This window comes from Clinocottus analis, unplaced genomic scaffold (assembly GCF_023055335.1).
Source record: "Clinocottus analis isolate CAN_PGR_092001 unplaced genomic scaffold, fCliAna1.0.p SCAF_14, whole genome shotgun sequence".
Lineage (NCBI taxonomy): Eukaryota > Metazoa > Chordata > Actinopteri > Perciformes > Cottidae > Clinocottus > Clinocottus analis.
This window is the reverse complement of record NW_027175865.1, coordinates 13,372,335-13,396,391: the sequence shown is the minus strand read 5'-3', so window position 1 is coordinate 13,396,391 and position 24,057 is coordinate 13,372,335. Positions and strand designations below refer to the sequence as shown.

General features: G+C 46.1%; 1 protein-coding gene across 2 annotated transcripts in view; it reads left to right on the top strand.

Annotated features, from left to right (window-relative positions):
* The window catches only part of arid1ab (AT-rich interactive domain 1Ab), a 50,920-nt gene extending 33,280 nt beyond the window's left edge, over positions 1-17,640 (top strand). For both annotated transcript variants that reach the window (XM_068575190.1, XM_068575189.1), the window contains exons 5-20: positions 3,798-4,038; positions 5,502-5,591; positions 6,461-6,631; positions 7,134-7,437; positions 8,020-8,165; positions 8,279-8,376; positions 8,474-8,683; positions 8,809-9,013; positions 10,950-11,082; positions 11,638-11,813; positions 11,902-12,031; positions 12,162-12,281; positions 12,443-12,539; positions 12,743-13,562; positions 14,035-14,165; positions 14,284-17,640. In XM_068575190.1, the coding sequence (XP_068431291.1) occupies positions 3,798-4,038; positions 5,502-5,591; positions 6,461-6,631; positions 7,134-7,437; positions 8,020-8,165; positions 8,279-8,376; positions 8,474-8,683; positions 8,809-9,013; positions 10,950-11,082; positions 11,638-11,813; positions 11,902-12,031; positions 12,162-12,281; positions 12,443-12,539; positions 12,743-13,562; positions 14,035-14,165; positions 14,284-16,212 (5,001 nt within the window). In that variant the 3' untranslated portion in view covers positions 16,213-17,640. The remainder of the gene's footprint in view (positions 1-3,797; positions 4,039-5,501; positions 5,592-6,460; positions 6,632-7,133; positions 7,438-8,019; positions 8,166-8,278; positions 8,377-8,473; positions 8,684-8,808; positions 9,014-10,949; positions 11,083-11,637; positions 11,814-11,901; positions 12,032-12,161; positions 12,282-12,442; positions 12,540-12,742; positions 13,563-14,034; positions 14,166-14,283) is intronic.
* The last annotated feature ends 6,417 nt before the right edge of the window (positions 17,641-24,057 follow it).

Sequence of the window (24,057 nt, the reverse complement as noted above, 5' to 3'; positions counted from 1 at the left end):
GCAAATGGAATACATTAGGACGGCGGAGAGCAGAGCAGATGACTCAGAGCCGGCACAGGCTCACTCGCAGGAGCAATGGAGAATATGGGAAACGTGCAATGGTGAAGACTTTTTTGCCTTTTTTCACATTTCATAAACAATAATATAAGAATAATTGCGTTAGAAGATATGCGTTGTAATTGTAGGATTTTTAAAAATTGAATTCTTTAACACGACGCTTGTCTTTTTGCCTCTCTTCAACGCTCAAACATTGTGAACACTGTTCTGCAGTTCTCAGCTCTGAAGTTCCATGTTAGGCAGTGCTGGGAAAAAACACAAAATGGCTGCCATAGAGAGGAGCTTGAAGCTCCACAGAAAGAACTGCATCTCTCTCCTTCTCTCCACAACACAGCTCGCATATCTCCCCCCCCCTCTTTCCTGCATGTAGAAAAATGCTGTTTTCTTTTCATATTCTCATGTTATCAACTGTAATTGGCACAGATATTGCTACTGTAGCCTTTCTGCAAGCTCACAAACCATCATACTCCAACTTAGCAAACCCGCTGTCCCTCAACTCCTCCTCATGCCTGATCCAAGTCCTCTTCTTCATCTGCCTTCTAATAATGAGCGTGTTGAATAGCAGAGCCACACAGCATCAGTATCACCCCCCCTTCCCTCCCCCTCCTCCTTCCTCTCTTCTCCTCTCGCTGTCCGGCTTGTGCAGTCAGCAGAACAGGCTGGTGCTGTGCAGTATTGAGCCGGGAAAAATCAATGACTGCAGAGTGGGAGTAGGTAGGAGTGTGTGTGCGTGTGTGTGTGTTCGCACGCGCGCACGCGCATGTGTGTGTGTGTATGTACAATGCTTCTGCCTGTGCAGGCTGAGAGACCGGCGCTGTCAGTTGTCAGATATTTACAGAATGGTAAAGAGCTCGCCCTCTATGCTGCATGGCAGGTGTATGTGTGAATGTTTCTGGAGATTTACATTAGATTAGGATTTGTTTTGTTGCAATTATGCATTAATTGTTTTCATGATATTTTGGAACAAGAAAATATTTTATTGTTGGTTGAACGTTAAATTGTACAACTATCAACTAAATCCCTTATCCAAATCCCTTACTGAATACTTTAGGTATTCTGAGTTAAACGCTGCTGGTCTAGGCTGTTGTGCTCATAACAACATAGATAGCATGTTGATAGCGGTTTCCCCAAAGACAGCCACATAATGAAGTTTCCTAAATAAAAATGCTGTCTACAGCTGCGATTTATATTAAAAGCCATCTCGTCAAAGAATAAATACACAGGATTACATATTTGAGAAAAGTTTTTATGCCAGTTTTGGATACTTTGATACATCAAAGTGCCCCACATAAAAAATTTAATTTGCTGAGGGGCGTGCACGATGGAGTGAGTTCATCTTTTTCTCAAGAGCCGCCGCTCGGTTGCAGGGAATCGCACACTTTGAAAAATTGTTGTCAACGTTTTTTCCCTTTTTGACTTGGCACTGATCTGCCGTGCGCATGAATGCCTTCACCTTCAGTTTATCTTAAATTACTCGATAAACGTCGCTGTGTTTGTGGACTTAGTGTAGCATACTCTGTATGTTCTCTTCGGCCCAGACGTCAAGCAAACATTGGCAAGACACTTAACCTCAAGTTGCTCCCCGAGCTGAGCCTGTGGTGTGTGAGTGTTGGTTAGCCCTGATGGGCACGTAGCATCAGTGTGTGAATGGGTGTGAATGATGACATGTAGTGTTGAAGCGCTTTGAGTGGTCTGAAGACAAGAGAAGTCCATTTACCATTGGGAATAAAGCGCCCCTGAAGGCAGCCTCGTTCATACTTCCCTTGTCTCTCTGTCTCGTCTGGTGAGCAAAGTGTGTATGTCTGGTGCGGCCGTTTGCAGTGACCTCCTACCGAGGTGCGACTCCCGGGCATAACCCCGGGAATTGACCCCTAACCCTTTTCGCCCTGTGTTCTGGGTCGAGGAGGGGTTTGTTGTGCGAGGCACGACTCTGTGCAGTGATCTCAGAAGCTCTGGGTACGGCAGCGTCAGCTGAGGTGGTCATTGTAGCGGCGGGCCCAGGGCCTTCATACTGAGCGCGTGTCAGATGACCAGTCTTGTGATGTCTGAGCTGAGGTGGTGCTGGTTGGGACAAAGGGGAGGAGCTGGAGGAGGAGGAGGAGGGGTGTAGGTCATCTGATGATGCTTGCTGCTTGAAAAAAATTCCCGCCATGGAATGTCATGCTGTTTGATCTCTGCTCTCCACTCCAGGGCATTAAGATATCACTGTTCAGTGTCGCTCCCTTCGAGTGGCTCTCTGCCTTGTTCCGAACCGTTTCAACATTAATTGGGTATCGGCTAAATAAAACGCTCAAGTGTGTGATTATTAAACATAAAGCCCTCGCGGTGAGTTTTGCGTTTTCCTATGCAGGTCAGAAAGGTTTGTGCAGTCACCAAGAACGGAGGAAAAGATGGAGGGGAGAGCAGAGGGAACTGGGTGGGGGTGGAGTGAGGGTGGAGTGGGGGGGGGGGTGGGGGATTCTGAATCAGCGTTCTCCTCCTGTCACTCCCTCTGGGGTTCCTCCATCAGGTCACGTCCCAAAAATAGCAACGGGCGCTGTTTCAAGTGCAAAACCGCCGGCTTCGGGGCTGCAGCCAGCCTGCGAGTGTGAGATTTCTATGGGAATAGTTGGCCACCTTCCAATGAGTGTTTTTCTTTTTTCTTTTTCCTCCTCCCGCCCATTTTTTTTTTCTCCCTTCTCCGATGTGACTGGCAGATGAGCTTGCATTTTTGAGCAAGCACATGGGCTCCACGTGAGTGGCCAGTGTGTAAACATTCACCTTCCCACAAACATAATCATCGCCGGCTGCCTTCCTACCTTCTTTTCCTGCCTGGCTGTCTTTGTGTCACAGCCAGCGAGGCTCAATAACAACACACCACATGGCACTCGAGCCCGGTGCCCAGCACCAATTATTCCAACTGCCTCCTGAGATGACTTGCTTCAAATATTATTATTTTTCTCCCCACTTTCTCTTTGCAAACAACACAAACACAGTTCCGCTTGCCAAGATGGATCATTATCAGCATTGGGAGTGATGTAGAGTATTTTTAAAGATGGGGGGTGTGGGGGGCATTGTACCTGCTGGCGGTCCTGTGTGAGAGATTAAAAGATGCAACCCGGCGAAGGTAAAGCTTGCTGTGACACATAACTGGCCATTTGGATTTCCACTCACTTAATTTGACTTCACTTGACTTTGACATGAAATAAAATGCTCTCACCCACTTGGTTCAAGTAGGCCAATGTGCAGGGAAAAAAACAAAACTATTATAATTCACATTCCCTCAAAAGCATCTCTTTTCTTCTTTAGCTTCAAGAGTCAAGCCGACTGACATACGCCTCTCATATTATGTATCATTTATTTTTTCTTCCACTAATTTCTTTCTCCATCATATTCCTGGTTTTCTCAAAGCCAAAGGTTTGTTTGTGTGATAGGTTTCTGGGTCCGTTTCTAAGAATAAATGTTTCCAAGACAAACCCATAGCGTTTTTCGTTGCCATGAGTTGATTTGAAGTGCATGAATTGGTTGTTAAAAACAGGTGATTAATAATCAAAGGAGAGTCTTTGGTTTCTGCTAATATTAGTTATATTTGAGGTTGTATCTACCAGCTCAGTCTGAGTGTCAAATCTGTTTTAAATAAACAAGTCCATGTTTCTTTCTTTTTAAAGTCCACTAATAGAATCTCAAAATGTGTCAAATGTTTGAGACTTCATCGTCCCGTAGAAAGCCTTCACTAACCCGCAGTGTTCCTCTGCTTTCAGGATCTGTCGGGCTCGATCGACGACCTGCCCACCGGTGCAGAGGGGGCCCTGAGCCCCGGCGTCAGCACCTCAGGTGTATCCAGCAGTCAGGGCGAGCAGAGCAATCCCGCCCAGTCGCCCTTCTCGCCGCACACGTCGCCCCACTTGCCAGGCATACGTGGGCCCTCGCCATCACCCGTGGGTTCCCCCGCCAGCGTCACCCCCTCCCGCACCGGCCCTCTGTCCCCTGCTGCCGTGCCAGGTAAAGATGAAACACAAAGAAAAACATCTAAATGTAAAATTGAACTGGTCTTTTTAAATGCATTATCACGAACACAGATAAAATACATTAAATTAATGCAGAACCAAGAAGTATTTCAAGTATTGCATGTGTTCTACTATTCTATAATGAATTGAACGCCAAAAAAAACATAAACATGACAAGAACATTTTATTTGGTTTTGGCCAGGACTTTGTGTTAAAGAACAAGTGTAGAGTATTTACAAGAATGTACCAAAAGTTAATTTCATGGAGGAAGACTATGACAAAATATGTTTGTCAACAACCTTTCGACCCATGACTACGACGGGAAGACGGCTCTAAGCTGGAACTGTGACGATATCAAATGCAAACTTAGTTCAGACTAAAATGTAGTTTGAAAAACAAAGATTTAACAAAAAGCTCTCTTTATCTTCTCAACTTACACCTCTTTTCCCATTTCTCTCTCTCTCTCGCACGCACACACACACAAACACACACATGTGGGCTGTATTGTGTTCAGTGGGTTGATTAATGCATATTGTTACATGTTGGGAGGATCAGCTCTCATAACGGGACGGGTGGGTGTGACTGGACCGCGCTCATCACTGATGACTTCATCACTGATGAGCATGCTCGGTCGGGAGGACTCGCAGTAGAAAAGCTCCATTCTTCATCATTCACCCTGTATTTTTCATCAAGTAAATGACGAGATAAAGTCTGATGTGAAATCAGTTAGACTGCAACGACAGTAGTAAAGTATTGCTTTTGGTTGGAGTAGATTGCCTGAAATGTCCAATATAGTAGGATGAGAAAAAAAGGACATTTGACAAAAGACTGAGACTGAATTATAAACTAATATATTCTTTTTAAATTACTGTTTATTGTCCATTAAAACTGAACCTTTTTGAGTCGTCGACTGAAACTACAGTGGATAAAAATGACTAACCGACTAAAAACTAATAAGCATTTTCATCTAAAGAGTAAGACTAAATCTTAAATGGCTGCCAAAATGAACACCGCTCACCAGGAAAACATTAAATACATTTTTTATATAGCGAGTTGGGTGCTGTGAAACATCCAGTGAACGAACAGCTGACAGATTTAGAGATTTAATTCAACACTTGCTCAGTCACAAATACAACGAATCCCATTTGTAATTCATGAAGTGACTTGCCAGATGGGAACATTTTCTCCTAACATGATGCTAGTAAACCATCCAGACGGCACAGAAACAGAAGTTACGATGCCACCAACAACTCATGGTGGAGAGCAATTTAACAGGCAGCCAACAGGACACTGTCATTGTCTTTCTTTGTTTTTATTGTATTTTATGGCTTTATGGTCCTTTGATGGCCAATATTGTGAAGTTTAAGACTGATGATAACTAAGGCAATCGGATTTCTCAAGTCCTTTTTTTCCCCCTCCGAGTTGCTGAGCCTCTTTTGTGTTGTTGCTGTCCTGCAGGTAATCAGATGCCTCCGCGGCCGCCCAGCGTCCAGTCCGACACCATCATGCACTCTTCCATGAACCAGTCCGCCATGGGCCAGGAAAGGGGTGAGTGTTGAGACATGGTTCACAAGGTTTTTGAATTAAAGGCCGGCTCAAATTCGCCGGATGAGGAGCCGTTTAAAAATAGCATCCAACTACTCCTCCTCTGCTCACAGCCCAAAAACAAATGTGCAAGAATGTGCGCCCAGCAGCATGTCGGTGTGTCTGTTTGCATTTGTATGCATTCTGTCTTCCTGTAAACACTCCCTCAGGCTGTATCTTTAAATAAGAATGGGCTTACAGTCAACTTGCCAGGTCAAATGAGGGTTACTGGAGGCAGACACACTGTACCCTTTGTGTGTTTGTGACCAAGCGATGACCTAGGTTCTTCACACAGGTATACAATGTGTTATGGTACTATAGGTTTAAGCATTTGAAGATGGTAAATATTTACTGACCGAGCCAGCTGATTTCTCCCCTTCACAGAGCTATGCTAGCGCTACCTGGATGTACCAGAATTACGAGGCTCATTTTCCTCATGTCTTCATTTTTCATAGAAAGTACATTTCAACCCAAGGCTGACTGCGGACGTCTCAGTGAAACAAACGTCCCTGTGATCAATGATCATGCTCTAGCTGTTGAGCGCCTTTGAGGCTTTGGCTGAACTAGTTTGTAGTTCTTCCTTTCCTCCACTTACATCACTGTCATGTCAAATGACGGAGCTGGATGCAGGAAGAACAACCGATCCTGCAGCCACGAAATTCAGCTTTCTGGGTCAACGCAACGAAGAATTTGTTGCTTTACTCGGCTACATTTACCATTAACACTGATTTAAACGTCCACAGACAGAGCGCAGAATTGACCCTTTTTAAAGTGAGACGCCGTGCAAATTATGGATTGTGTATCTGATGATGCTCTCCCAATCCTCCCCCCAGTGTACATGCGTAACCCTCAGATGCCTCCCTACGGGTCCCCTGGTCAACCTGGCTCCGCCTTATCTCCACGCCAGTCCTCGGGAGGCCAGATGCATGCTGGGATGGGGCCGTATCCTCAGAACAACTCAATGGGGAACTACGGGCCTCAGGGGGCGCAGTACGGTCCACAAGGTGAGGCCTCAGGGTAGAAGTGTTGGCAGGGGTTGCTTTAACGGGCCCTCTTCACTTTTTCTTTTTTCAAATCCTAAGAATATTATGAATGAGTTTACAGTTGTCGTCCTGCGGCCATCAGAGTTTCGTAGATAGTCCAGATAAGTTTTTTTTTTTTTTTTTACAAAAAGGCTTTGAAGTTTCCTCTCACTTCATATACTTATGAAATTCTATCACTTCACTTTGAAGTCTCAGATGGCTTCTGTGGGCTTTGAAGAAGTTCTTCTATGAGTCATAGCAGCGATCAGCGAGGGCCAGAAAAAAGTCTGCTTCATCAGGCTGCTTGTCAGAACAGGCGGCTCGGAGGTAAATTTAGAGCTGGCCTGCTGAAACTCTTTATCTTGTCAAAGAGTGATGAGTCGAAGTCCTCACACAGTTGATAAACACTGTAGGATGGCATGGGTTGATGACTGTGAGAACCAGGTTAAAATCTGCATTCCTGTCTTATTTGTTATCCTTCCAGGTTACCCCAGGCAGCCCGGCTACACGGGGATGCCCAATGCCAACTACCCCACCGGCCCCGGCATGAGCGGCTCCATGAACCCCATGCCTGGTCAGGCGAGTGGGGCTCCATATGGCAACATCCCGCCTGGCAGAATAGGCCCGGGGCAGATGGGTGCTCGGCCCTTTGGTCCCGCAATGGCCTCAAACATGGCCGGCATGCCTCCTCAGGTGGCGTCTGGGATGTGTCCCCCTCCGGCTATGAACAGGAAGGACGGCGGCCCCTCCATGCACCACGGGGGGCCCACAAACTCCGTACACAACAGGTTGGTGTTTTCAGCTACTGGCTGCGTCAGTGTCTCGGCGAAACGCGAAGGAGCAGTTGAATGTCAAGGGTCGGATGGATGCATTGCATTAAGATGCTTTTTTCGGGCGGGGGGGGGGGGGGGGCTGAATCTGAGTGTGTCTCTTCTTGTATGTCTGGTTTGTGTGACCAAGAAAAATGATTGGCTCTTCCCACGTGCAAGCCGGTCCGCTGCGTGTTGTGGTGCCCGATTGTGCCGCAGAGTTGATGGCAGTGAACCAAACACTTATCTATGAGAGAAATAGGGAGGAAAAAAAGTGGATAGAGTGAGAAAGCATTCTCTGAGATCAGTGAATCATATCTTTCCACTGCAAAGATGCCAGCTCAGCCTACAGAGAGACACTCGTGGGCTCGCCAATTGCTGGTGTCATATGACGTAAATTGATGTTTCCTCCAGAATAAGTTACACGCAGCAAACGCAAGATATGAAATGCATAGATTTGTTGCAGAATCACAGGGAGGGTGATGTTTCTTCAAGTTTCTATGCGTCAGCTGATTGTGTCTGTTTTAAGTATCCCTACATAACAAGCATTTTCTTTTCTAGGCCTCCTGGCTACCCTAATATGTCCCAGGGCATGATGGGAACAGGCTCTCCATACGGCCCCGGCATGAACAGTATGCACGGTATGATGAACCAGGGAGGGCCTGGGCCTTACCCAATGGGAGCAAATATAGTCAACAACACTCCTGGTGAGTGAAAGCTGCACTGAGCAGTTATTGAGTGGTTTCTGTGCCCATGGTTGGCTGGTATAGACTGGTAATCTTTTTTTTGTTTTCCCCTCCTCTCATTACCGTGCTATCAGGAATGGCTCCCACACCGGAGTTTGGCGTGGAAAAAATGAACCCTACCCAAAAGATAAACAACAAAGTGGAGGGGACTCCCAAGCCTGAAACAAAAAAGGTAGAGTTCTAGATCCATGCGATGACATTTCTGATGCTCATCAGAGCTTCTTTTATTTTTCCAATCTCACGATATCCTCCCGTCATCTGTGCTGTAGAAGTCGAGCTCTTCCACCATCACTAACGAGAAGATCACTCGTCTGTACGAGCTTGGTCCGGAGCCAGAGAGGAAGATGTGGGTGGATAGATTCCTGGCCTTCGCTGAGGAGAAGGTGATGGGCATGAACAACCTGCCCGCAGTCGGACGCAAGCCTCTCGATCTCTTCAGGCTCTACATGTCCGTCAAAGAGATCGGCGGCCTCACCCAGGTATGCCTGGATTTCACCTGAATTTCTTGGGGATCTCGCAGATTACAACAGAGGGCATCGTAATCCCTATAAGGCTGTTGGTGTGCAGCTTTCTGAGCCTACTGCTTCCTCTTGTCGCCCACCAGGTGAACAAGAACAAGAAATGGAGGGAGCTGGCCACCAACCTGAACGTGGGCACGTCGAGCAGCGCAGCCAGTTCACTTAAGAAACAGTACATCCAGTGTTTGTACGCCTTCGAGTGCAAGATTGAGCGTGGCGAGGACCCGCCCGCAGACTTCTTTAACACGGACACCAAAAAGAACCAGCCGAAGGTCCAGCCTCCCAGCCCAGGTGAGCACCGGCCATCCTCCTAAACACCCCCCCCCCCCCCCCCCCCCCCCCGAGTTTAATCACGAAATGGATGAAAGCGTCTTTAATTTTTGCCTCTCTCCCCTTGGGTGCAGTGTGGTTTCCATGCAATTCATCACATCCTCATTGCTCTCTTTGCCTCGCATCATCTGTCCTATAAACTAGTGTATTTTATTGTATCCTATTAATTGCAGTGTTAAAAGACGATCCTATACCGTCGTTTGTCATCTTCTGTACGGGGCTGTCGTCCTCCATAAATCAATGCCAATTTTGGCGCATATTGGAGAAGTTGTAACATCGGTGTAGCTGTAAGTCACAGCAGTGTGCCGCATCCTCTGGACAGTTCCACGAACACATATCTCGGGGGTGAGACTCTGTGGCATTTGCACAGGACATGACGAAAGACTTGTCCTTTCAGACTTACCCCGTTGTCTTTTTTGTTGTTATTCCACCAGCATGCCAATTTTTTCAATGAGCTCTGAATGGCGGGTAAAAAGTCAGTGTGTGTGCTGGCAGTCAGTCAGAGGTTAAGGGGGGAGAGGGGGTGCAGTGGGGGTCACGTGCGAATGTGTCGCCTGGAAGCCGTTTGTTTTGGAGGGACTCCGGTTTTAGCTGCCAGGAGCAACCACACCAGGAGCGACCACGTGCTGCTTCAGTCTGGCCGAGGACCCATGCTGTCAGACACGGGGCACTGAGTCAGCGCCGGGGTGTTGTTACAGGAGACATCAGGGTGCTTGTCAGCTGGCATCAGCCCTCCAGTTAGTACGAAGGAAGAGCCGAGGAAGCGGCGGCGAGGGGCGCGAGGTGATTTGGCGATAGCGGTGCACCGTCAGTGGCGTGTCCTTGCTGCCTGATGCCCGGCCCAGGGCTACAGAGGCAAGGCAACGCTCCCTGGAGATTAGTACTGAGCCAGAAATGATGAATGGGGGGAAAAGGCTTGAATGTGTGTGTGTGTGTATGTGTGTGCGTAAAAGTCATGCGACTCTCTCTCTTTCCCCCCCCTCTCTCTCTCTCTCTCTCTCTCTCTCTCTCTCTCTCTCTCTCTCTCTCTCTCTCTCTCTCTCTCTCTGACTCTACCATACTATTTTTTCCCTCCTCATGAGATCCTCCCCCTCCCCCTTCTTCCCTTCATCTTTAGTAGAGGGAAATCCCTGCCCAGAGGGAGGAGGGGGAGGGGATCCAGTTAATGTGTGTGCGTGTGTGTGTGAGAGTTAGAGAGGGTGATGTGCGAAAATGTGAATAAATGTGACCTGCCAGTGACCCCGGTGTTGTGTGTGTGTGTCAGTTTAATGAATGGGAACCTGTGAGTCATCAGACTGGCGTGCTAATAGTGAGAAGTCCTGAGCTGAAGTTAAGGATGAGCACTGCCATGTCACACACGAACACAATGCAAACAATCACTCATTCTCATCCACACTTGCACTACTTGCTGTCTCCTGTCTCTGCAGGTCAGGGAGTAATCTGTCAAAGTCAGAGGGTTTAGATCATTGTTTCCTAGAGTCTCTGAGACCGGTGGTGGTTGAGGAGGAGCGTGATGGAAGCGGTGATGCGTGGGGTGTGTGTGTGTGTGGGGGGGTGCTGTGATGAGCTGGAAAATTCAACGTTTTCACTAGCTTTGCACTCAAAAGCCAGTCAGCTTGACACAAACTGTTTTCCTCTGTGCGGTGCTTAGGAATTTCTTAATGGGATTTAGGATTGCCAAAAGCAGCATGTGTTCCTGAAAGCCCCCAGCAGTGCTCAGCCTATCCACAACACTATCCCGCTTCTCTATCAGCTATCAACTCTCGCTTTTATTCCTGCAGTGAAGGGAAGAGGAGGGCATGCTCTTTGAATTTTCTAGAATCTTTTCAAGCTACAGGACTTTTGTCGTTTATAAGCACTCAGTGTGTCTGTGTGTGTGTGTATCATTGTTTTGCAGCTGGTTCTGGATCCCTGCAAGGACCCCAGACTCCTCAGTCCACCAGTAGTTCGATGGCAGAAGGTGGAGACCTGAAACCCCCGACCCCAGCCTCCACCCCGCACACGCAAATGCCTCCAATGCCTGGCGTCAGGTACGAACTCGAAGCAACGATATCAAGTTTTCTATGATGTCAGCAATATCAGGAATCATAACAATAAAATGAAAGTGATCCCTGTGGCGGAATTGGATCATTGCAGCAGAAAATGGGAGTACAACAAACAGGGAAAAGTTATGTAATGTGAGGTCATGTTAAGATGTACACACAACCAACCAGCCTGTGGGGTGAAAACATTTTGTGTTTGAATTCTGTATTTGGAGTTTAGAAAATTACTGCAGTAAAACATGTGAACACTATAAAATTAGAAATATTTTAATATGAATACCCCCTGAAAAAACACTCTCGTAAATACAATAGATATTCCCCATGCAGTTTTGAATGTCTTGAAATCTATGGATCTGATAATATAGATATTGCAACACAGTGTAGATGGTTATAGACTCCTGGTATTATATAATTTCTTAAACTTGTAATACTTTATCTTAAAATTGTTAATAGGTTCAAAAATAAAGAAATGATCAAGATTGTTGAATAATGTGTACAAAGCAGGAAAGATCTTTCAATAACACGCCTCCTTCCGTCATACAGGAGTAGCGTTAACCTGCAGGACCCCTTTGCGGATGGCGGAGACCCAGCGTTTTCCAGAAGGAACGCATTGACTCCCAATTCACAGGGCTTCCAGCCTGGGATGGGTGGGCCGGAGATGATCGCTCGAATGGGTCCCTACGAGTCCAACAAGGACCCTTTCGGTGGCATGAGGAAAGGTGAGCTACCGCCAAACCGGGCGCATCAGTTGCTGGAGGAGATCTGCCCGTTCTAAAACTAACAAACCGTTCTTTCTCTTGTCAAAAGCTGGAGAGCAGTTCATGCAACCAGGTCCCAACAGTGGGATGGCAGAACAGTATAACCGAGGCCCACCAGGCCCGATGGGTAACATGCAGATGGGCCAGAGGCAATCGTACCCTTACGGATACGACAGAAGGTAAACAAACTGCATCATTCTCTCGGCGGTCTGAATAATTTCAGAATCGCATGAATCTTAAAGACATGTACGGGTTATATCTTTTTGTATGCAAGTCAAATAAACTGCTGAGTGTTTGTTGTGTACACAGACCGGAGCCGGGCATGGGCCCTGACGGCAGTATGGGACCAGGAGCGCCTCAGCCCAACATGATGCCTTCCGGTGCCGACACGGGGATGTACTCGCCCAGCCGCCCTCCGCCACAGCAACGGTCAGTACCCGTGCAGTGCTACGCTCGGTCGGTACTGACGGAGAAATTTGGCCCACCGACGGGATCCCCAGTGTTGGAGTTTCAAACAAAAATTGTCTGTTTACTGTGAGGAAGAAGAAATGGGAATTGTAATGGTGTGAACTTTTTGTTATTGTTTTCAGGCACGAATCCTATACCAATCAGTACCCCGGCCAAGGAGCTCCCCCTGGTGGCCCATACCCAAATCAGCAGCCAGGAATGTATCCACAGCAGCAACCGGTAAGAACATTTTGTTCGGCAATCGCAGTGCTCTTATTGCTGCTTGTTTCCTCTTCTTTTTTTCTTTTTTAATGTATATGTGTGGAAGGAACAATTATCCATCTGTGCTGGCATTCTATGAAAGAGATGCGAGCTGTAATTATGTTATAATTGTTATGGATTCTCAATTGTGAAGTATAATGCTGGATCTTGTCTTCTGACAGAACTACAAGCGTCCCGTGGATGGAGGGTACGGGCCTCCTGCCAAGCGCCACGAGGGAGAAATGTACAATGTCCCCTACAGTGGTCAGCAGCAGCCAGGACCCCAGCCCTCGGGACCCCAGGGCCAACAGGAAATGTATAACCAGTATAATGCGTATCCAGGAGGGGACCGCAGACCACCGGGCCCACAGAACCAGTTCCCCTTCCCCTTTGGCCGGGACCGAGTACCGTCATCTGCTGGCCCCAACTCTCAGTCTCCAATGCCTCCCCAAATGATGTCAAGCGCCATGCCTTCGGGTCCCGACGGCCCCCAGGGCCCAATGTGGCAAGGTCGCAATGAGATGGGCTACCCTAACTATCCCAACAGACAGGGACCTCCCGTACCAGGCCAGGGCCCCGGCTACCACGGCATGAACCGCTCGGAGGAGATGATGCCCTCAGACCAACGCATGAACCACGAGGGGCAGTGGCCCGGCCACGTCAACCAGCGGCAGCCACCGTTTGGCCCCGGCGGTTCTGGGCCTCCCATGACCAGACCCCTGCCCTCCACCTACCAGACTTCCCAGAACCACATTCCTCAGGTGTCAAGCCCAACACCAATGCCCCGGCCCATGGAAAGCAGGACGTCACCCAGCAAGTCCCCCTACATGCATCCGGGGATTAAGGTGCAGAAAGCTGGACCCCCAGTACCCGCCTCCCACATTGGCCAGGCCCCAGTGCAGCAACCCATGATCAGGCGAGATGTGGCCTTCCCACCTGGCTCTGTGGAGGCCTCCCCACCCCATCTCAAACCTCGCAGACGGCTCACCATGAAAGACATTGGTACAGAACCTTTATTCCATGCCTCTGCATTTATAGAAAATGAAGTGATGGCAGATAATTGTATGAAGTATAACAAGGGCTTCAAGACATCATTTTACAGAAGTTCAAAAAGGTTTCAAACTCAAAATCATCTCGTTGAGAACAGTGTTACTGATAAAGCGCTGCAGGGCTGTCAAATTCTTTAAAGTACCGATCACCACCAACTATCTACGTGTTTGACCTTGACTACTACCCATGTGAGGCTCCCGGCCTGGCAGTGGGAGAGGTTTTTTGAATCGTTGAACAGATAAAAACTGCTTATTTGGAATTGGTGAAATTAGCAATGGTTTAAGGACAAACGTAATTGGTAAAGACGCAGATAAACACCAACCCTGATGGCACAGATCAGAGGACCCCTTCCCTTCAGTCAAAGCTGTCATAACTGATCATGCTGAAGTTGGCTTGTATTCATTCAGTTTTTGTCTTTTTACAGGCACTCCTGAGGCTTGGAGAGTGATGATGTCACTAAAGTCAGGCTTACTAGCTGAGAGCACCTGGGCCTTGGACACCATTAACATTTTACTGTATGATGACAATAGCATTACTACTTTCAACTTATGCCAGGTAAGGTCCACACAATCCGGCATGTGTTGAACGTGCATGACCAGAACATGACTTATCTTGTCACATTGTAGAAGAGCTTACAGGATTGTGTTGATCACCATCTTCTTTGGCTTCTCAGCTGCCTGGTTTCCTGGAGCTGGTGGTGGAGTACTTCAGACGCTGCCTCATCGAGATCTTTGGCATCTTAAAGGAGTACGAAGTCGGAGACCCCGGCCAGCGCACCCTCATAGACCCCAACGCGGCTGAGGATCCTGATGATGACATTCTTATGCCTGAAGGCGAGGGCATGGACGTGGACGAAGAGGACGAAGAGGACGAGGAGGTGGAGGAAACGAAGGCCACTCCCGACATCCTCGCACTGGTCCAGGTGAAACAGGAGGAGGAGAGCTCACACAAACGCACGTCTTCAGAGGACGAGGACGAGGAGAAGGAAAGGGAGCCTTCTATCAAGGAACCCAATACCTCTACCTCGGGGTCCTCCCAGGAGCCCAACCTCCACTCGGAAATGCCCAAGCAGGCCAGCAAGTTTGATAAACTCCCCATCAAGGTGGTGCGGAAGAAGAATCCCTTCCTGGTCAACCACTCGTCCAAGCTTGGGCAGCGGCAGAGCTTTGACAGCGGCCTGACACACTGGAGCATTGGTGGCGGCGACACCACCGAACACATCCAGACTCACTTCGAGAGCCGGATGGACCTTCTCAAGCAGCGGAAACGCAAGCCAACAGCCACGGAGAGCCGCAAGAAGGTCCAGGCGACTGAGACTGCGACAGACCCCGATAAATCCAAGTCCAATGGGGAGAGTAGACCTCGGCAGCAGCCGCCCGAGTCTTCTGAACCTCAGAAGTCTCCGGCGGAGAAGACTCCTCCTCCTCCTCCTCTTCTTCCGATTGGTGCACCAGTCACTGCCACCATCGACGATGTGCTATCTGCCCGCCCGGGCTCGGTCACAGAGGAAGTGGTGCGTGGGGGCGCGGAAGAGCAGAAGGAGAACGGCAAGTACCTGTTCAGCATCAACCCTGACCTCCAGAGCCGACGCAACATCAAGATCCTGGAGGACGAGCCTCACAGCAAGGACGAAACGCCGCTCAGCACTCTGTCGGACTGGCAGGACTCGCTAGCCCGGCGCTGCATCTGCGTTTCCAACATCGTGCGCAGCCTCTCATTCGTTCCCGGGAACGACCTGGAGATGTCGAAACACCCGGGCCTCCTGCTGCTGTTGGGCCGCCTGGTGCTGCTCCACCACAGGCACCCCGAACGCAAACAGGCCCCGGTCACCTACGAGAAGGAGGAAGAGGAAGACGAAGGCGTTAGCTGCGAGAGAGACGAGTGGTGGTGGGACTGCCTCGAGGTGTTGAGGGAGAACTGCCTCGTCACTCTGGCGAACATCTCAGGCCAGCTGGACCTTTCTATCTATCCAGAGAGTATATGCCTGCCGCTGCTGGATGGCCTGCTCCACTGGGCCGTCTGCCCCTCAGCAGAGGCCCTGGACCCCTTCCCCACGCTGGGGCCCCACGGCTCACTTTCCCCCCAGAGACTGGTCCTCGAGACCCTCAGCAAGCTCAGCATCCAGGACAACAACGTCGACCTCATACTGGCAACGCCACCGTTCAGCCGCTTGGAGAAGCTGTACGGCTCGCTGGTGCGCTTGGTCGGTGAGCGCAAAGTGGCGGTTTGTCGAGAAATGGCGGTCGTCCTGTTGGCCAACTTGGCCCAGGGCGACAGCCTAGCGGCGCGGTCTATCGCTGTACAGAAAGGCAGCGTGGGTAACCTGTTGGGCTTCCTGGAGGACAGCCTAGCTGCCACACAGTACCAGCAGAGCCAGAGCTCCCTGCTACAGATGCAGGGAGGACCTCAGTTTGAGCCCACGAGTGTGGACATGATGCGGCGGGCGGCCCGGGCCCTGCACGCGCTGGCTAAGGTGGAGGAAAACCACACGGAGTTCACGTTGTTCGAGTCGCGGCTACTGGACATCTCAGTGTCCCCACTTATGAACTCTCTGGTGTCCCAAGTGATCTGTGACGTACTGTTTCTGATCGGCCAGTCATGACAGCCGTGGGGAGGTTTCAGCTCTGCCTCTTTCCGTTCCCTCTCACCCTCACCCCTTTTTTTTGTGTGCGTGCGTGTGTCTGTTGCGTGTGAGTGAAAAGAGCAAAACTGACTTGTCCTTTATTTTTTTTTATTTATGCAAAATCACCTCGGATTCCACTGTCTTTCTACCCCTGCTTCTCACTAAAGGAAGGAATATCATGAAGTAGCTGTGGATTTTAAACGTCTAAAAATGGAAAGATACTGACATAGAAGAGCAGATTGGGACCCAGGCATAGGACAGAGCGTGCTGCCCTGCAGAAAGGACTTGTTTTTTAATGAAAAGAAAAATCTCCAGAAAAAAAAAAAAGAAGAAGAAACTGTAACCAAAGTTGCTGTCTCGTTTACAGTGAGTTTGGGGGATACATGTGCTCGCTTTCTCCCTCGGGGTGCGGGGGGGGTCGGCAGGGGGAAGAGGGCACGGACTAAACAATATTATGGTTCATGTTTGGAGGCTACATAGACTCACGGACTGTGGTGTGGTATAATTGCTGTAACTTTGGATGCTATATACTCAGCCCCACAGGAACCACATTATTGGCTGTGAACAGACAATTGTCATGGGAGGCCTGTGCAGTAGATTGTAGGACTTTTTTTCTGTACTGTACACCTTAAAAACTGTAAACATACTGTAATAATACTGTTTCACACTGAGATACGCTGGCTTGGCAGCAAACTGTAGTTTTTAAAAACAGTTTTAGTTAATGTCGAGAGAGAAAAAGGCTTTCCCCCCAAAGTATGGTGAACCTACAACACCCCGACCTCTTCTCTTTGTCCCTTGATTGTATGACTTGACCCTTATATTAAAAAGTCACCTCTTTAGGACTGGTCCTCAACTCTAGATGCAGTCCAAGCTGCAGTGTATATATGATGTTGTACATTACACTTCTCTCTCTCTCTCTTTCTCAACTTCTGTTGCTCTTCACCATTTTTAATCTTTGACGATTACAAGTTCCCCCCCCCCACCCCTCTGCATCAAGTACGCCATGTGATTACTTGACGCCTACCCTCTCCGTTACCTAGGCGCCTCACCCTGCTCGTGTCGCTCTCCGGGGGTGTTTAGCTGCTGTCCAACGCCACCCCCAACAAACACAACTTCAAGTTTTTCAGTTTGTCTCCGGTCCGGGTGTAGAGAATATAACAAAGATCATGTCTGCGGTTCCATTTGAGCTCCTTCATAAATGACAAACTTAGACCTTGATGAAGAAAAACATTTTTATTTTTGTTTATTTTGTTTTTGTTTTTTTTTGTTTTTATTTTCCAGTGATGCGGATTCTGCATATTTGTATTTCAGATGATGTAGCTAAAAACTTGATGTAAATTCCTCTTTTTTCCTTTTTTTTGGCTTAATGAATATCATTTATTCAGTATGAAATCTTTATACTATATGTTCCACGTGTTAAGAATAAATGTACATTAAATCTTCGTAAGACGTTTGCTGTGGATTTTTTAAAAATATATATATATATTATAATCCTCACACATGGTGCAGGCAGCAGTAAATAAAATCATGAATCTTTCGTTCGGCTCGCACCTCATCTGCAGAGACAATTTGACGCGTCTAAAAGCTGCATGTCGAGTGTTGTGCTGACGCTTATGATATTCGCACACGAAGGCGGAGACATAACACACGTTGAGCTCTTCGGAGAACGCTGCTTATCAAATGCACAGACATGTTTTCCATCCGTGCGTCGGATCGACATCTCACCCAGACGTCTTTGTCCCCTGGAACCCACACGCCGCTGATATTTACATATATTTATTTACAGTTCAGGGGCGATGTGAGCAGCCAGGAGTCTTTTGATGCACGCAGAGCGCTGGATCTCGACCCCTTGGAGTTGCGACCCGCCAGAACAATCCGTTTGGTGTTCACGACCACGCTAGTTTTGGTTTCCCTTCGCACAGCTCGCTCCTCGCCGTGGTCTAATGTGCTGCTGGCAACTGTGCGTGTTTTGATTCCTTCCGTAACGGAAATCCCTCCTTCAGAGAGCCACTTTGACTCTCGCACTTAATGAATCTATTCCGAGGCAAATTATCTCAAAGTGATGTAATGTAGTTCAAAACATGTCATTTTCTAATGACTGTTTTTTGGTTGACTGCAAGTCCATGCTTGTAAAAAATATATCTCTATCTATCTGGAGGGAATTTTTTTAAATTTGGCAGAAACATCTACTTGTGCCAAATGTTGAACGGTTTATACTTTGGAGGTCAAAGGTCAAGATCTGAACTGGTTTAAATTTGTCTCTGTCAAAGGTCACTGTGACCTCACGACACACTTTTGGCCATAACTCAAGAATTCACATGCTGATTATGACAATTTCCCACACATTTCTAACAGGATGAAGTGATGCCATTTTTGGACGGGCATGTGCAAGTAAGCTGCAACACGACTGGTCGACGGAAGCGTGCGACCGCATGGCGGTAATTGTAGTTTTTAATCTTGTATTTACTCCCTAACCTGCTGAAATGACTTCGCCGCCCAAAAGGTGCAAAACTGCTGACCGAGCGATTTGTGTCGGGTGAATATTGGCTGACTTTAAATTGTGATATTGTCAATTCATTTCCAGCCGAGTTCTGAATACCCCAAACTCCTGCAGCACGTAGAACAAACCGCCTGGCACGCTTGCAGTGATCCAAAGTTTATTTGGGATGCACAAAACACCCATTTAGCCCCTAGAAGATTGCATGATTAATTCCAAAAATATCTATATTTCTATTCTAGTCCCTAAATGGCGGGACGAAATAGCATCCCTAAAAACAAAACAGCCAGCATGAGATACATGTGGCACCAACTGAATGTTCAAAGACCACGTTCACCTCTTCATGTGGTTTCACTTGGTTGAGCTTTATTTAATCAGGAAGTCTCACTGAGATTAAGATCTCTTTTGCAAATGAGACATGAAAACAAAGTAACCCAAAGCTGAGTCCTCGCCTTCTTTTCACAACATTGACTTGTTATTAAGGCGCGTTGATAAGTCCTAACTCTGATAATATTAGTTAGAAATATACATTACTCTAGAACTGTTCGTGCATAAAAATGAGACAAAGATCTGAACATCTTAATGTGATTTATTTTGTTACACATTCACACATCCAGCACAATGAGTCTCCGGCCAAGCTAGCAGCTTTGAGTCCACGACAACATGACGTTCAGCAGGTTTACTGTTCACAATCTGAGAATAGCGCATTGGCACACGTACAGTCGCTAATTAACACAACACACAAAGTGCAGCATCAAGGGAAAGACAAAAGGAATACTTAACTGCAGGGGCACAAATGAGGTCTTTGCACCGTTAGACTCCAAATAAATCATTTATTTCACTTGGATTCAATGTGGTATAATTGGCATTGAAGTTTCAGGAAAAAAAACACAGCGATGTTGCCGTAGCATCACATTAAAAAGGTGTTTTTCTTATTATTATTTTTCACGGGAACTTTTTGATGTATATATACAATCTTAATTGGAGCCTGCCGGCGTGCGGACCTCCTTTGTGCCGAATCATTAGTTTAGCATTTTTATTGGTCATATTAAAATGTTGACCTTACTGCAGCACAAGTTAGGATTTTTGCCATTCATCCTGAGGGGAACTTAAATGTCTGTACTACGTTTGATGTTGATCCATCCAACAGTTGAGATATTTCAGTCTGGACCAAAGTGGTGGACCAAAGGGGACGGTCATTGTGCCGCTAAAGGCCTGCTGCCAGTGTGGCTAACATAAAAAGGAAATAAAAATGTACGTAACAAAATGGTAGTGGAGCGGTAGTAACACATTTCAAAAGTAGGATGCTTTTAGCGGGAGCTTTAACATCCTGCGTTGATGAGGCTCTTTCAGAGCTCAGGGACACAGTTTGGAACCTCGGTCCAAAATTGCCGAAACATTTCGTAGTTTTTAGAGAGTCTCCAGACATGGGAGGCAGGGGACTTTCTTCCGGCCTTGTTTTCATGTACATATTGTAAATAAAACACTGGCGTTATGCTCTCCATAGTGGTATTTCCATCATCTACCCCAGTGCGCCCTCTACAGGATATTTGGTGTTAGTGGTTTAACCACACAGGCTGTACAAATGAATGGTTGTTAGATGAATTATGCTCACTAACGGAGACTCAAATGGTACTCGGAGCAATCTGACACACACAGACACACACAGACACACACACACGCTTATGTAGATTTGTTTCCGATATACTGAAGCACTGACAGCGTTGCGTTCACTGGAGCGTGGTCAATATCAGTCAGCTGAAATGTTGATTTCTGCTCAGGCCATCACTAAGATTTTCCTTATTAGCTTGTAAAATGAATCATGCATCACAGGACATTGTATTCATATGTCCATGAGCGGCGTGTAGAATAAACTACGGAGGAGAAGTAATCTTAGATGTTTTTGTGTATCAACTGATGAGCTGAGGACACGCATTGCTCTGTCATTCAATACTAATTGTATTCACATACAAATGGTATTTCATTTGTAGCCAACACTTAACTGTATTAAGTGTTTCATCTCCTTCTTCAGAAGGCTCGTGTTTCTACTGAATGCGTAGCGCCCTCGTCTGGCCAGGACAGCGCAGTGCAGTGTGTCCGTGCACGGTCTCAATGTTTCACCTCAGTTTGTGTATCGACAGTCGTGTGTTAACATTTGGGTTTCTACATTTTTCAGACTAAATTTTGCAGCTGCAAATACACTTAATTTAAGGCAGTGGGCTACGAGTACGAGTAGGATATATGTGAAGGATTGAACCACACCGCCATCTTATGAGGCTTGATTTTATGTCAGAAGAAGAACAGAAAAGCTCAAAAGCTCAGCTGCAGAGGCTGAAACAACCTCCTGAGTTCTAGTCCCCACTACGGGTCAAGCGTTAAAACCTGTGGATCCTACATTTTCCATGAGAAACAAAAATGGAATTTTAACCTGCAAAAGATTATCATTGATAAATGCATTAAATGTACATAATAAAGTCACAAAGTTATATCAAGAAGTCAGAGTAAAATATGTAAAAACAAGTATATTGTTTCATTAAAAAGTCAAATAAAATCATTGAAGGTTGAGAATAGTATGATACAAAAGTATAGTTATTGTAAGATGTCATGTAACTTCAACGTGTGTTATGCCACAAATGGTCATACAAAATGCTTGATATGCAATGTCATAAAGTCATGTTGTGTCATGATAATAAACAAATTATAAAAATTCCAAAGTATAGTACCTCTAACAAATAAATCTATTAGTTTTGTCGTAAAATATTCTTGAAAAAATAATAATATAGTAGTGTAGTACGTTAAAAATATCAAAATAAATTGTGTAGTATGTCATTTTTCATGACTTTGTATGCCCGTCGACCTCCTATGATATGACTTTCTATTCTGTGACTTTATGCTTGTTTTTTGACATACTATACGATGACTTGTTTAACATACTGTATGATGGCTTTTTCTTTAACCTTACTGTAAATGGATATATTTCCACATACAATAATATCAGTAACGTGCTTATCTTTTGACCTGTAACCTGGAATGTGTGGCATCAGACGAGGTCAGAAATGTATTTTAGTGTCCTGTGGATCATTTCTAGTTGGTGGCATTCAGTCCAGATGTGGTCTCATGTGTGAAGAGGTATGTGGACACACTCACTTGACTGCTATATTCTCGGGGATATTTCCAGTCAGTTGTTCATTTTTTCCATATAATCATCCCCTACTTGCACAAGTTACAGGACTTTTGGCAGACTTTATAGTTTCTTATTAGCAGAGTGAAACCCCCCCCGTCCCGTACTTTGTACTTCCTCGTAAAAGTTGTCAATAACATCCAGAAGAGTGGATGATTAACGAGCTCGCTGAGAACACAGTATCTAGCCACATATCTATTTGCAATATATTTCATGACAAATTCAGATGTAGTTTTTGCAGTAAGACAGTAATGTTTTTTTGTTTTGTTTTTTTACTATTGTTGCTTTTTCTCATATTCCATCTCTCACGGCGGACCTCCTTTAGGCTGAGAAAATGAGAAAACAAAACCCTGATGGCTGTTGTCAGACTCCAGTGCCATGCCTTGGATTGACACCTGCAAGTCAGGGGAAGAACATTGGCTGCTTTTAAACCCATCCCAAAAGCACCTTTGACTTGAAGCGCTTTGAAAATAACAGAATCGGTCACTTCCACCGTTCGAAAAGGCGATCGTACAATAGCTGCATGCTGGTTTCACTGAGCAGGAGCTGCTTGACTGTTCTGTCAATAATATCATCTCCCAATCTGAGAAAGTGGAAGAACTTAACTCTCAACCACAATAGTACACAGAACCACCACCAGGTGGTCAACTAAATCCAGAAATGCAATCCCACAAGGCTTTGACTTATAAATAAATAGGCCTTTCAATGTAACGGCTATGAAAGTAAGCACATGGAGAGTTATCAATCAATAATTACAATGAGCTGAGGACTAATTGGACCAGCTTTTATCTATTTTTTTTCGGGCTCGTCTTTGTATTCTCTTTTGTCTCCATCTGTTTTCTTTTTTTCCTTCTTCATGTCCCATCTGTGTGCTCAGTTTGCCCTTTGGCCCGACGCTTGCCAAGAACACAGCCTACTTCCTGCAGATGATATTTTATGCGGCTAATCAGCAACAGAGGGAACATTTTATTCTTCTTACATCGAAACTCCAAATATCCGCACATCTAACTTTCTTTAAGGGTTTAACTATTTTCTTGGGCCAAAGGCGGACATTTTTGTTAAAAAATGACCGTGACATAATCTGTCGCATCAAAGACGATGTCTGACGTTGTAATTGGATTTGTGTCAATAACTGCAACGAAATGAAAGAAAATGAATTGTAGACCGATCCTGTTGCTATGTCGGGAGATACTATTTTAATAATAAATGAGCTATGAACACTGCCTCCTCCTCAAATCATATTCTATCTCATCAACGCCTGTTTGTTTAGAGGCAGGAAATTACCCGCTGACGAGCAAAGTTAAGCCTTGTGATAAAAAATCTCCATAAATGAAAAATATGAAATTATTGTAATTACAACTTGCACGGAAGGCCAATCCCTTTTAAATGTGGACTTTGAGAGAGGTACACCCAAACCAACCACACCGGGATCTTACATGGACACAAGTCAGTTTATTGCCACTTTTATTCAGATTTTACAGGTGCTGGTTATAGTTCATGCCCTGTGATGAACTGGCGACCTGTCCAGGGTGAACCCTGCCTTCACCCCTTGACAGCTGGGATCGGCTCCAGCGCCCCGCGACCTTAATGAGGATAAGCGGTTAAGATAATGGATGGATGGATGGATGGTTATAGTTCAGGTGGGTGAATTGACAGGAAAGCACAGCAGCATCTGAGGGATCTGAGGCTGACCAGAGAGGCAGACCGGTCACTAACTAACTAACTAACTAATATAAGCAATACACAAATACACACACACACACACACACACACACACACATATATATATATATATATATATATGTGTGTGTGTGTGTGTGTGTGTGTGTGTGTGTGTGTGTGTGTGTGTGTGTGTGTGTATATATATGTGTGTGTGTGTATATATGTGTGTGTGTGTGTATATATATGTGTGTGTATGTATATATGTGTGTGTGTATGTATATATATATGTGTGTATATGTATATATATGTGTGTATGTATATATATATATATATATATATATATATATATGTGTATGTATATGTATATATATATGTATGTGTATGTATATATATGTATATGTGTGTGTATTTGTGTACGTGTGTGTGTGTGTGTGTGTGTATTTGTGTGTTTATAATTACAAATCACTGAATAAAAACAAGGTTT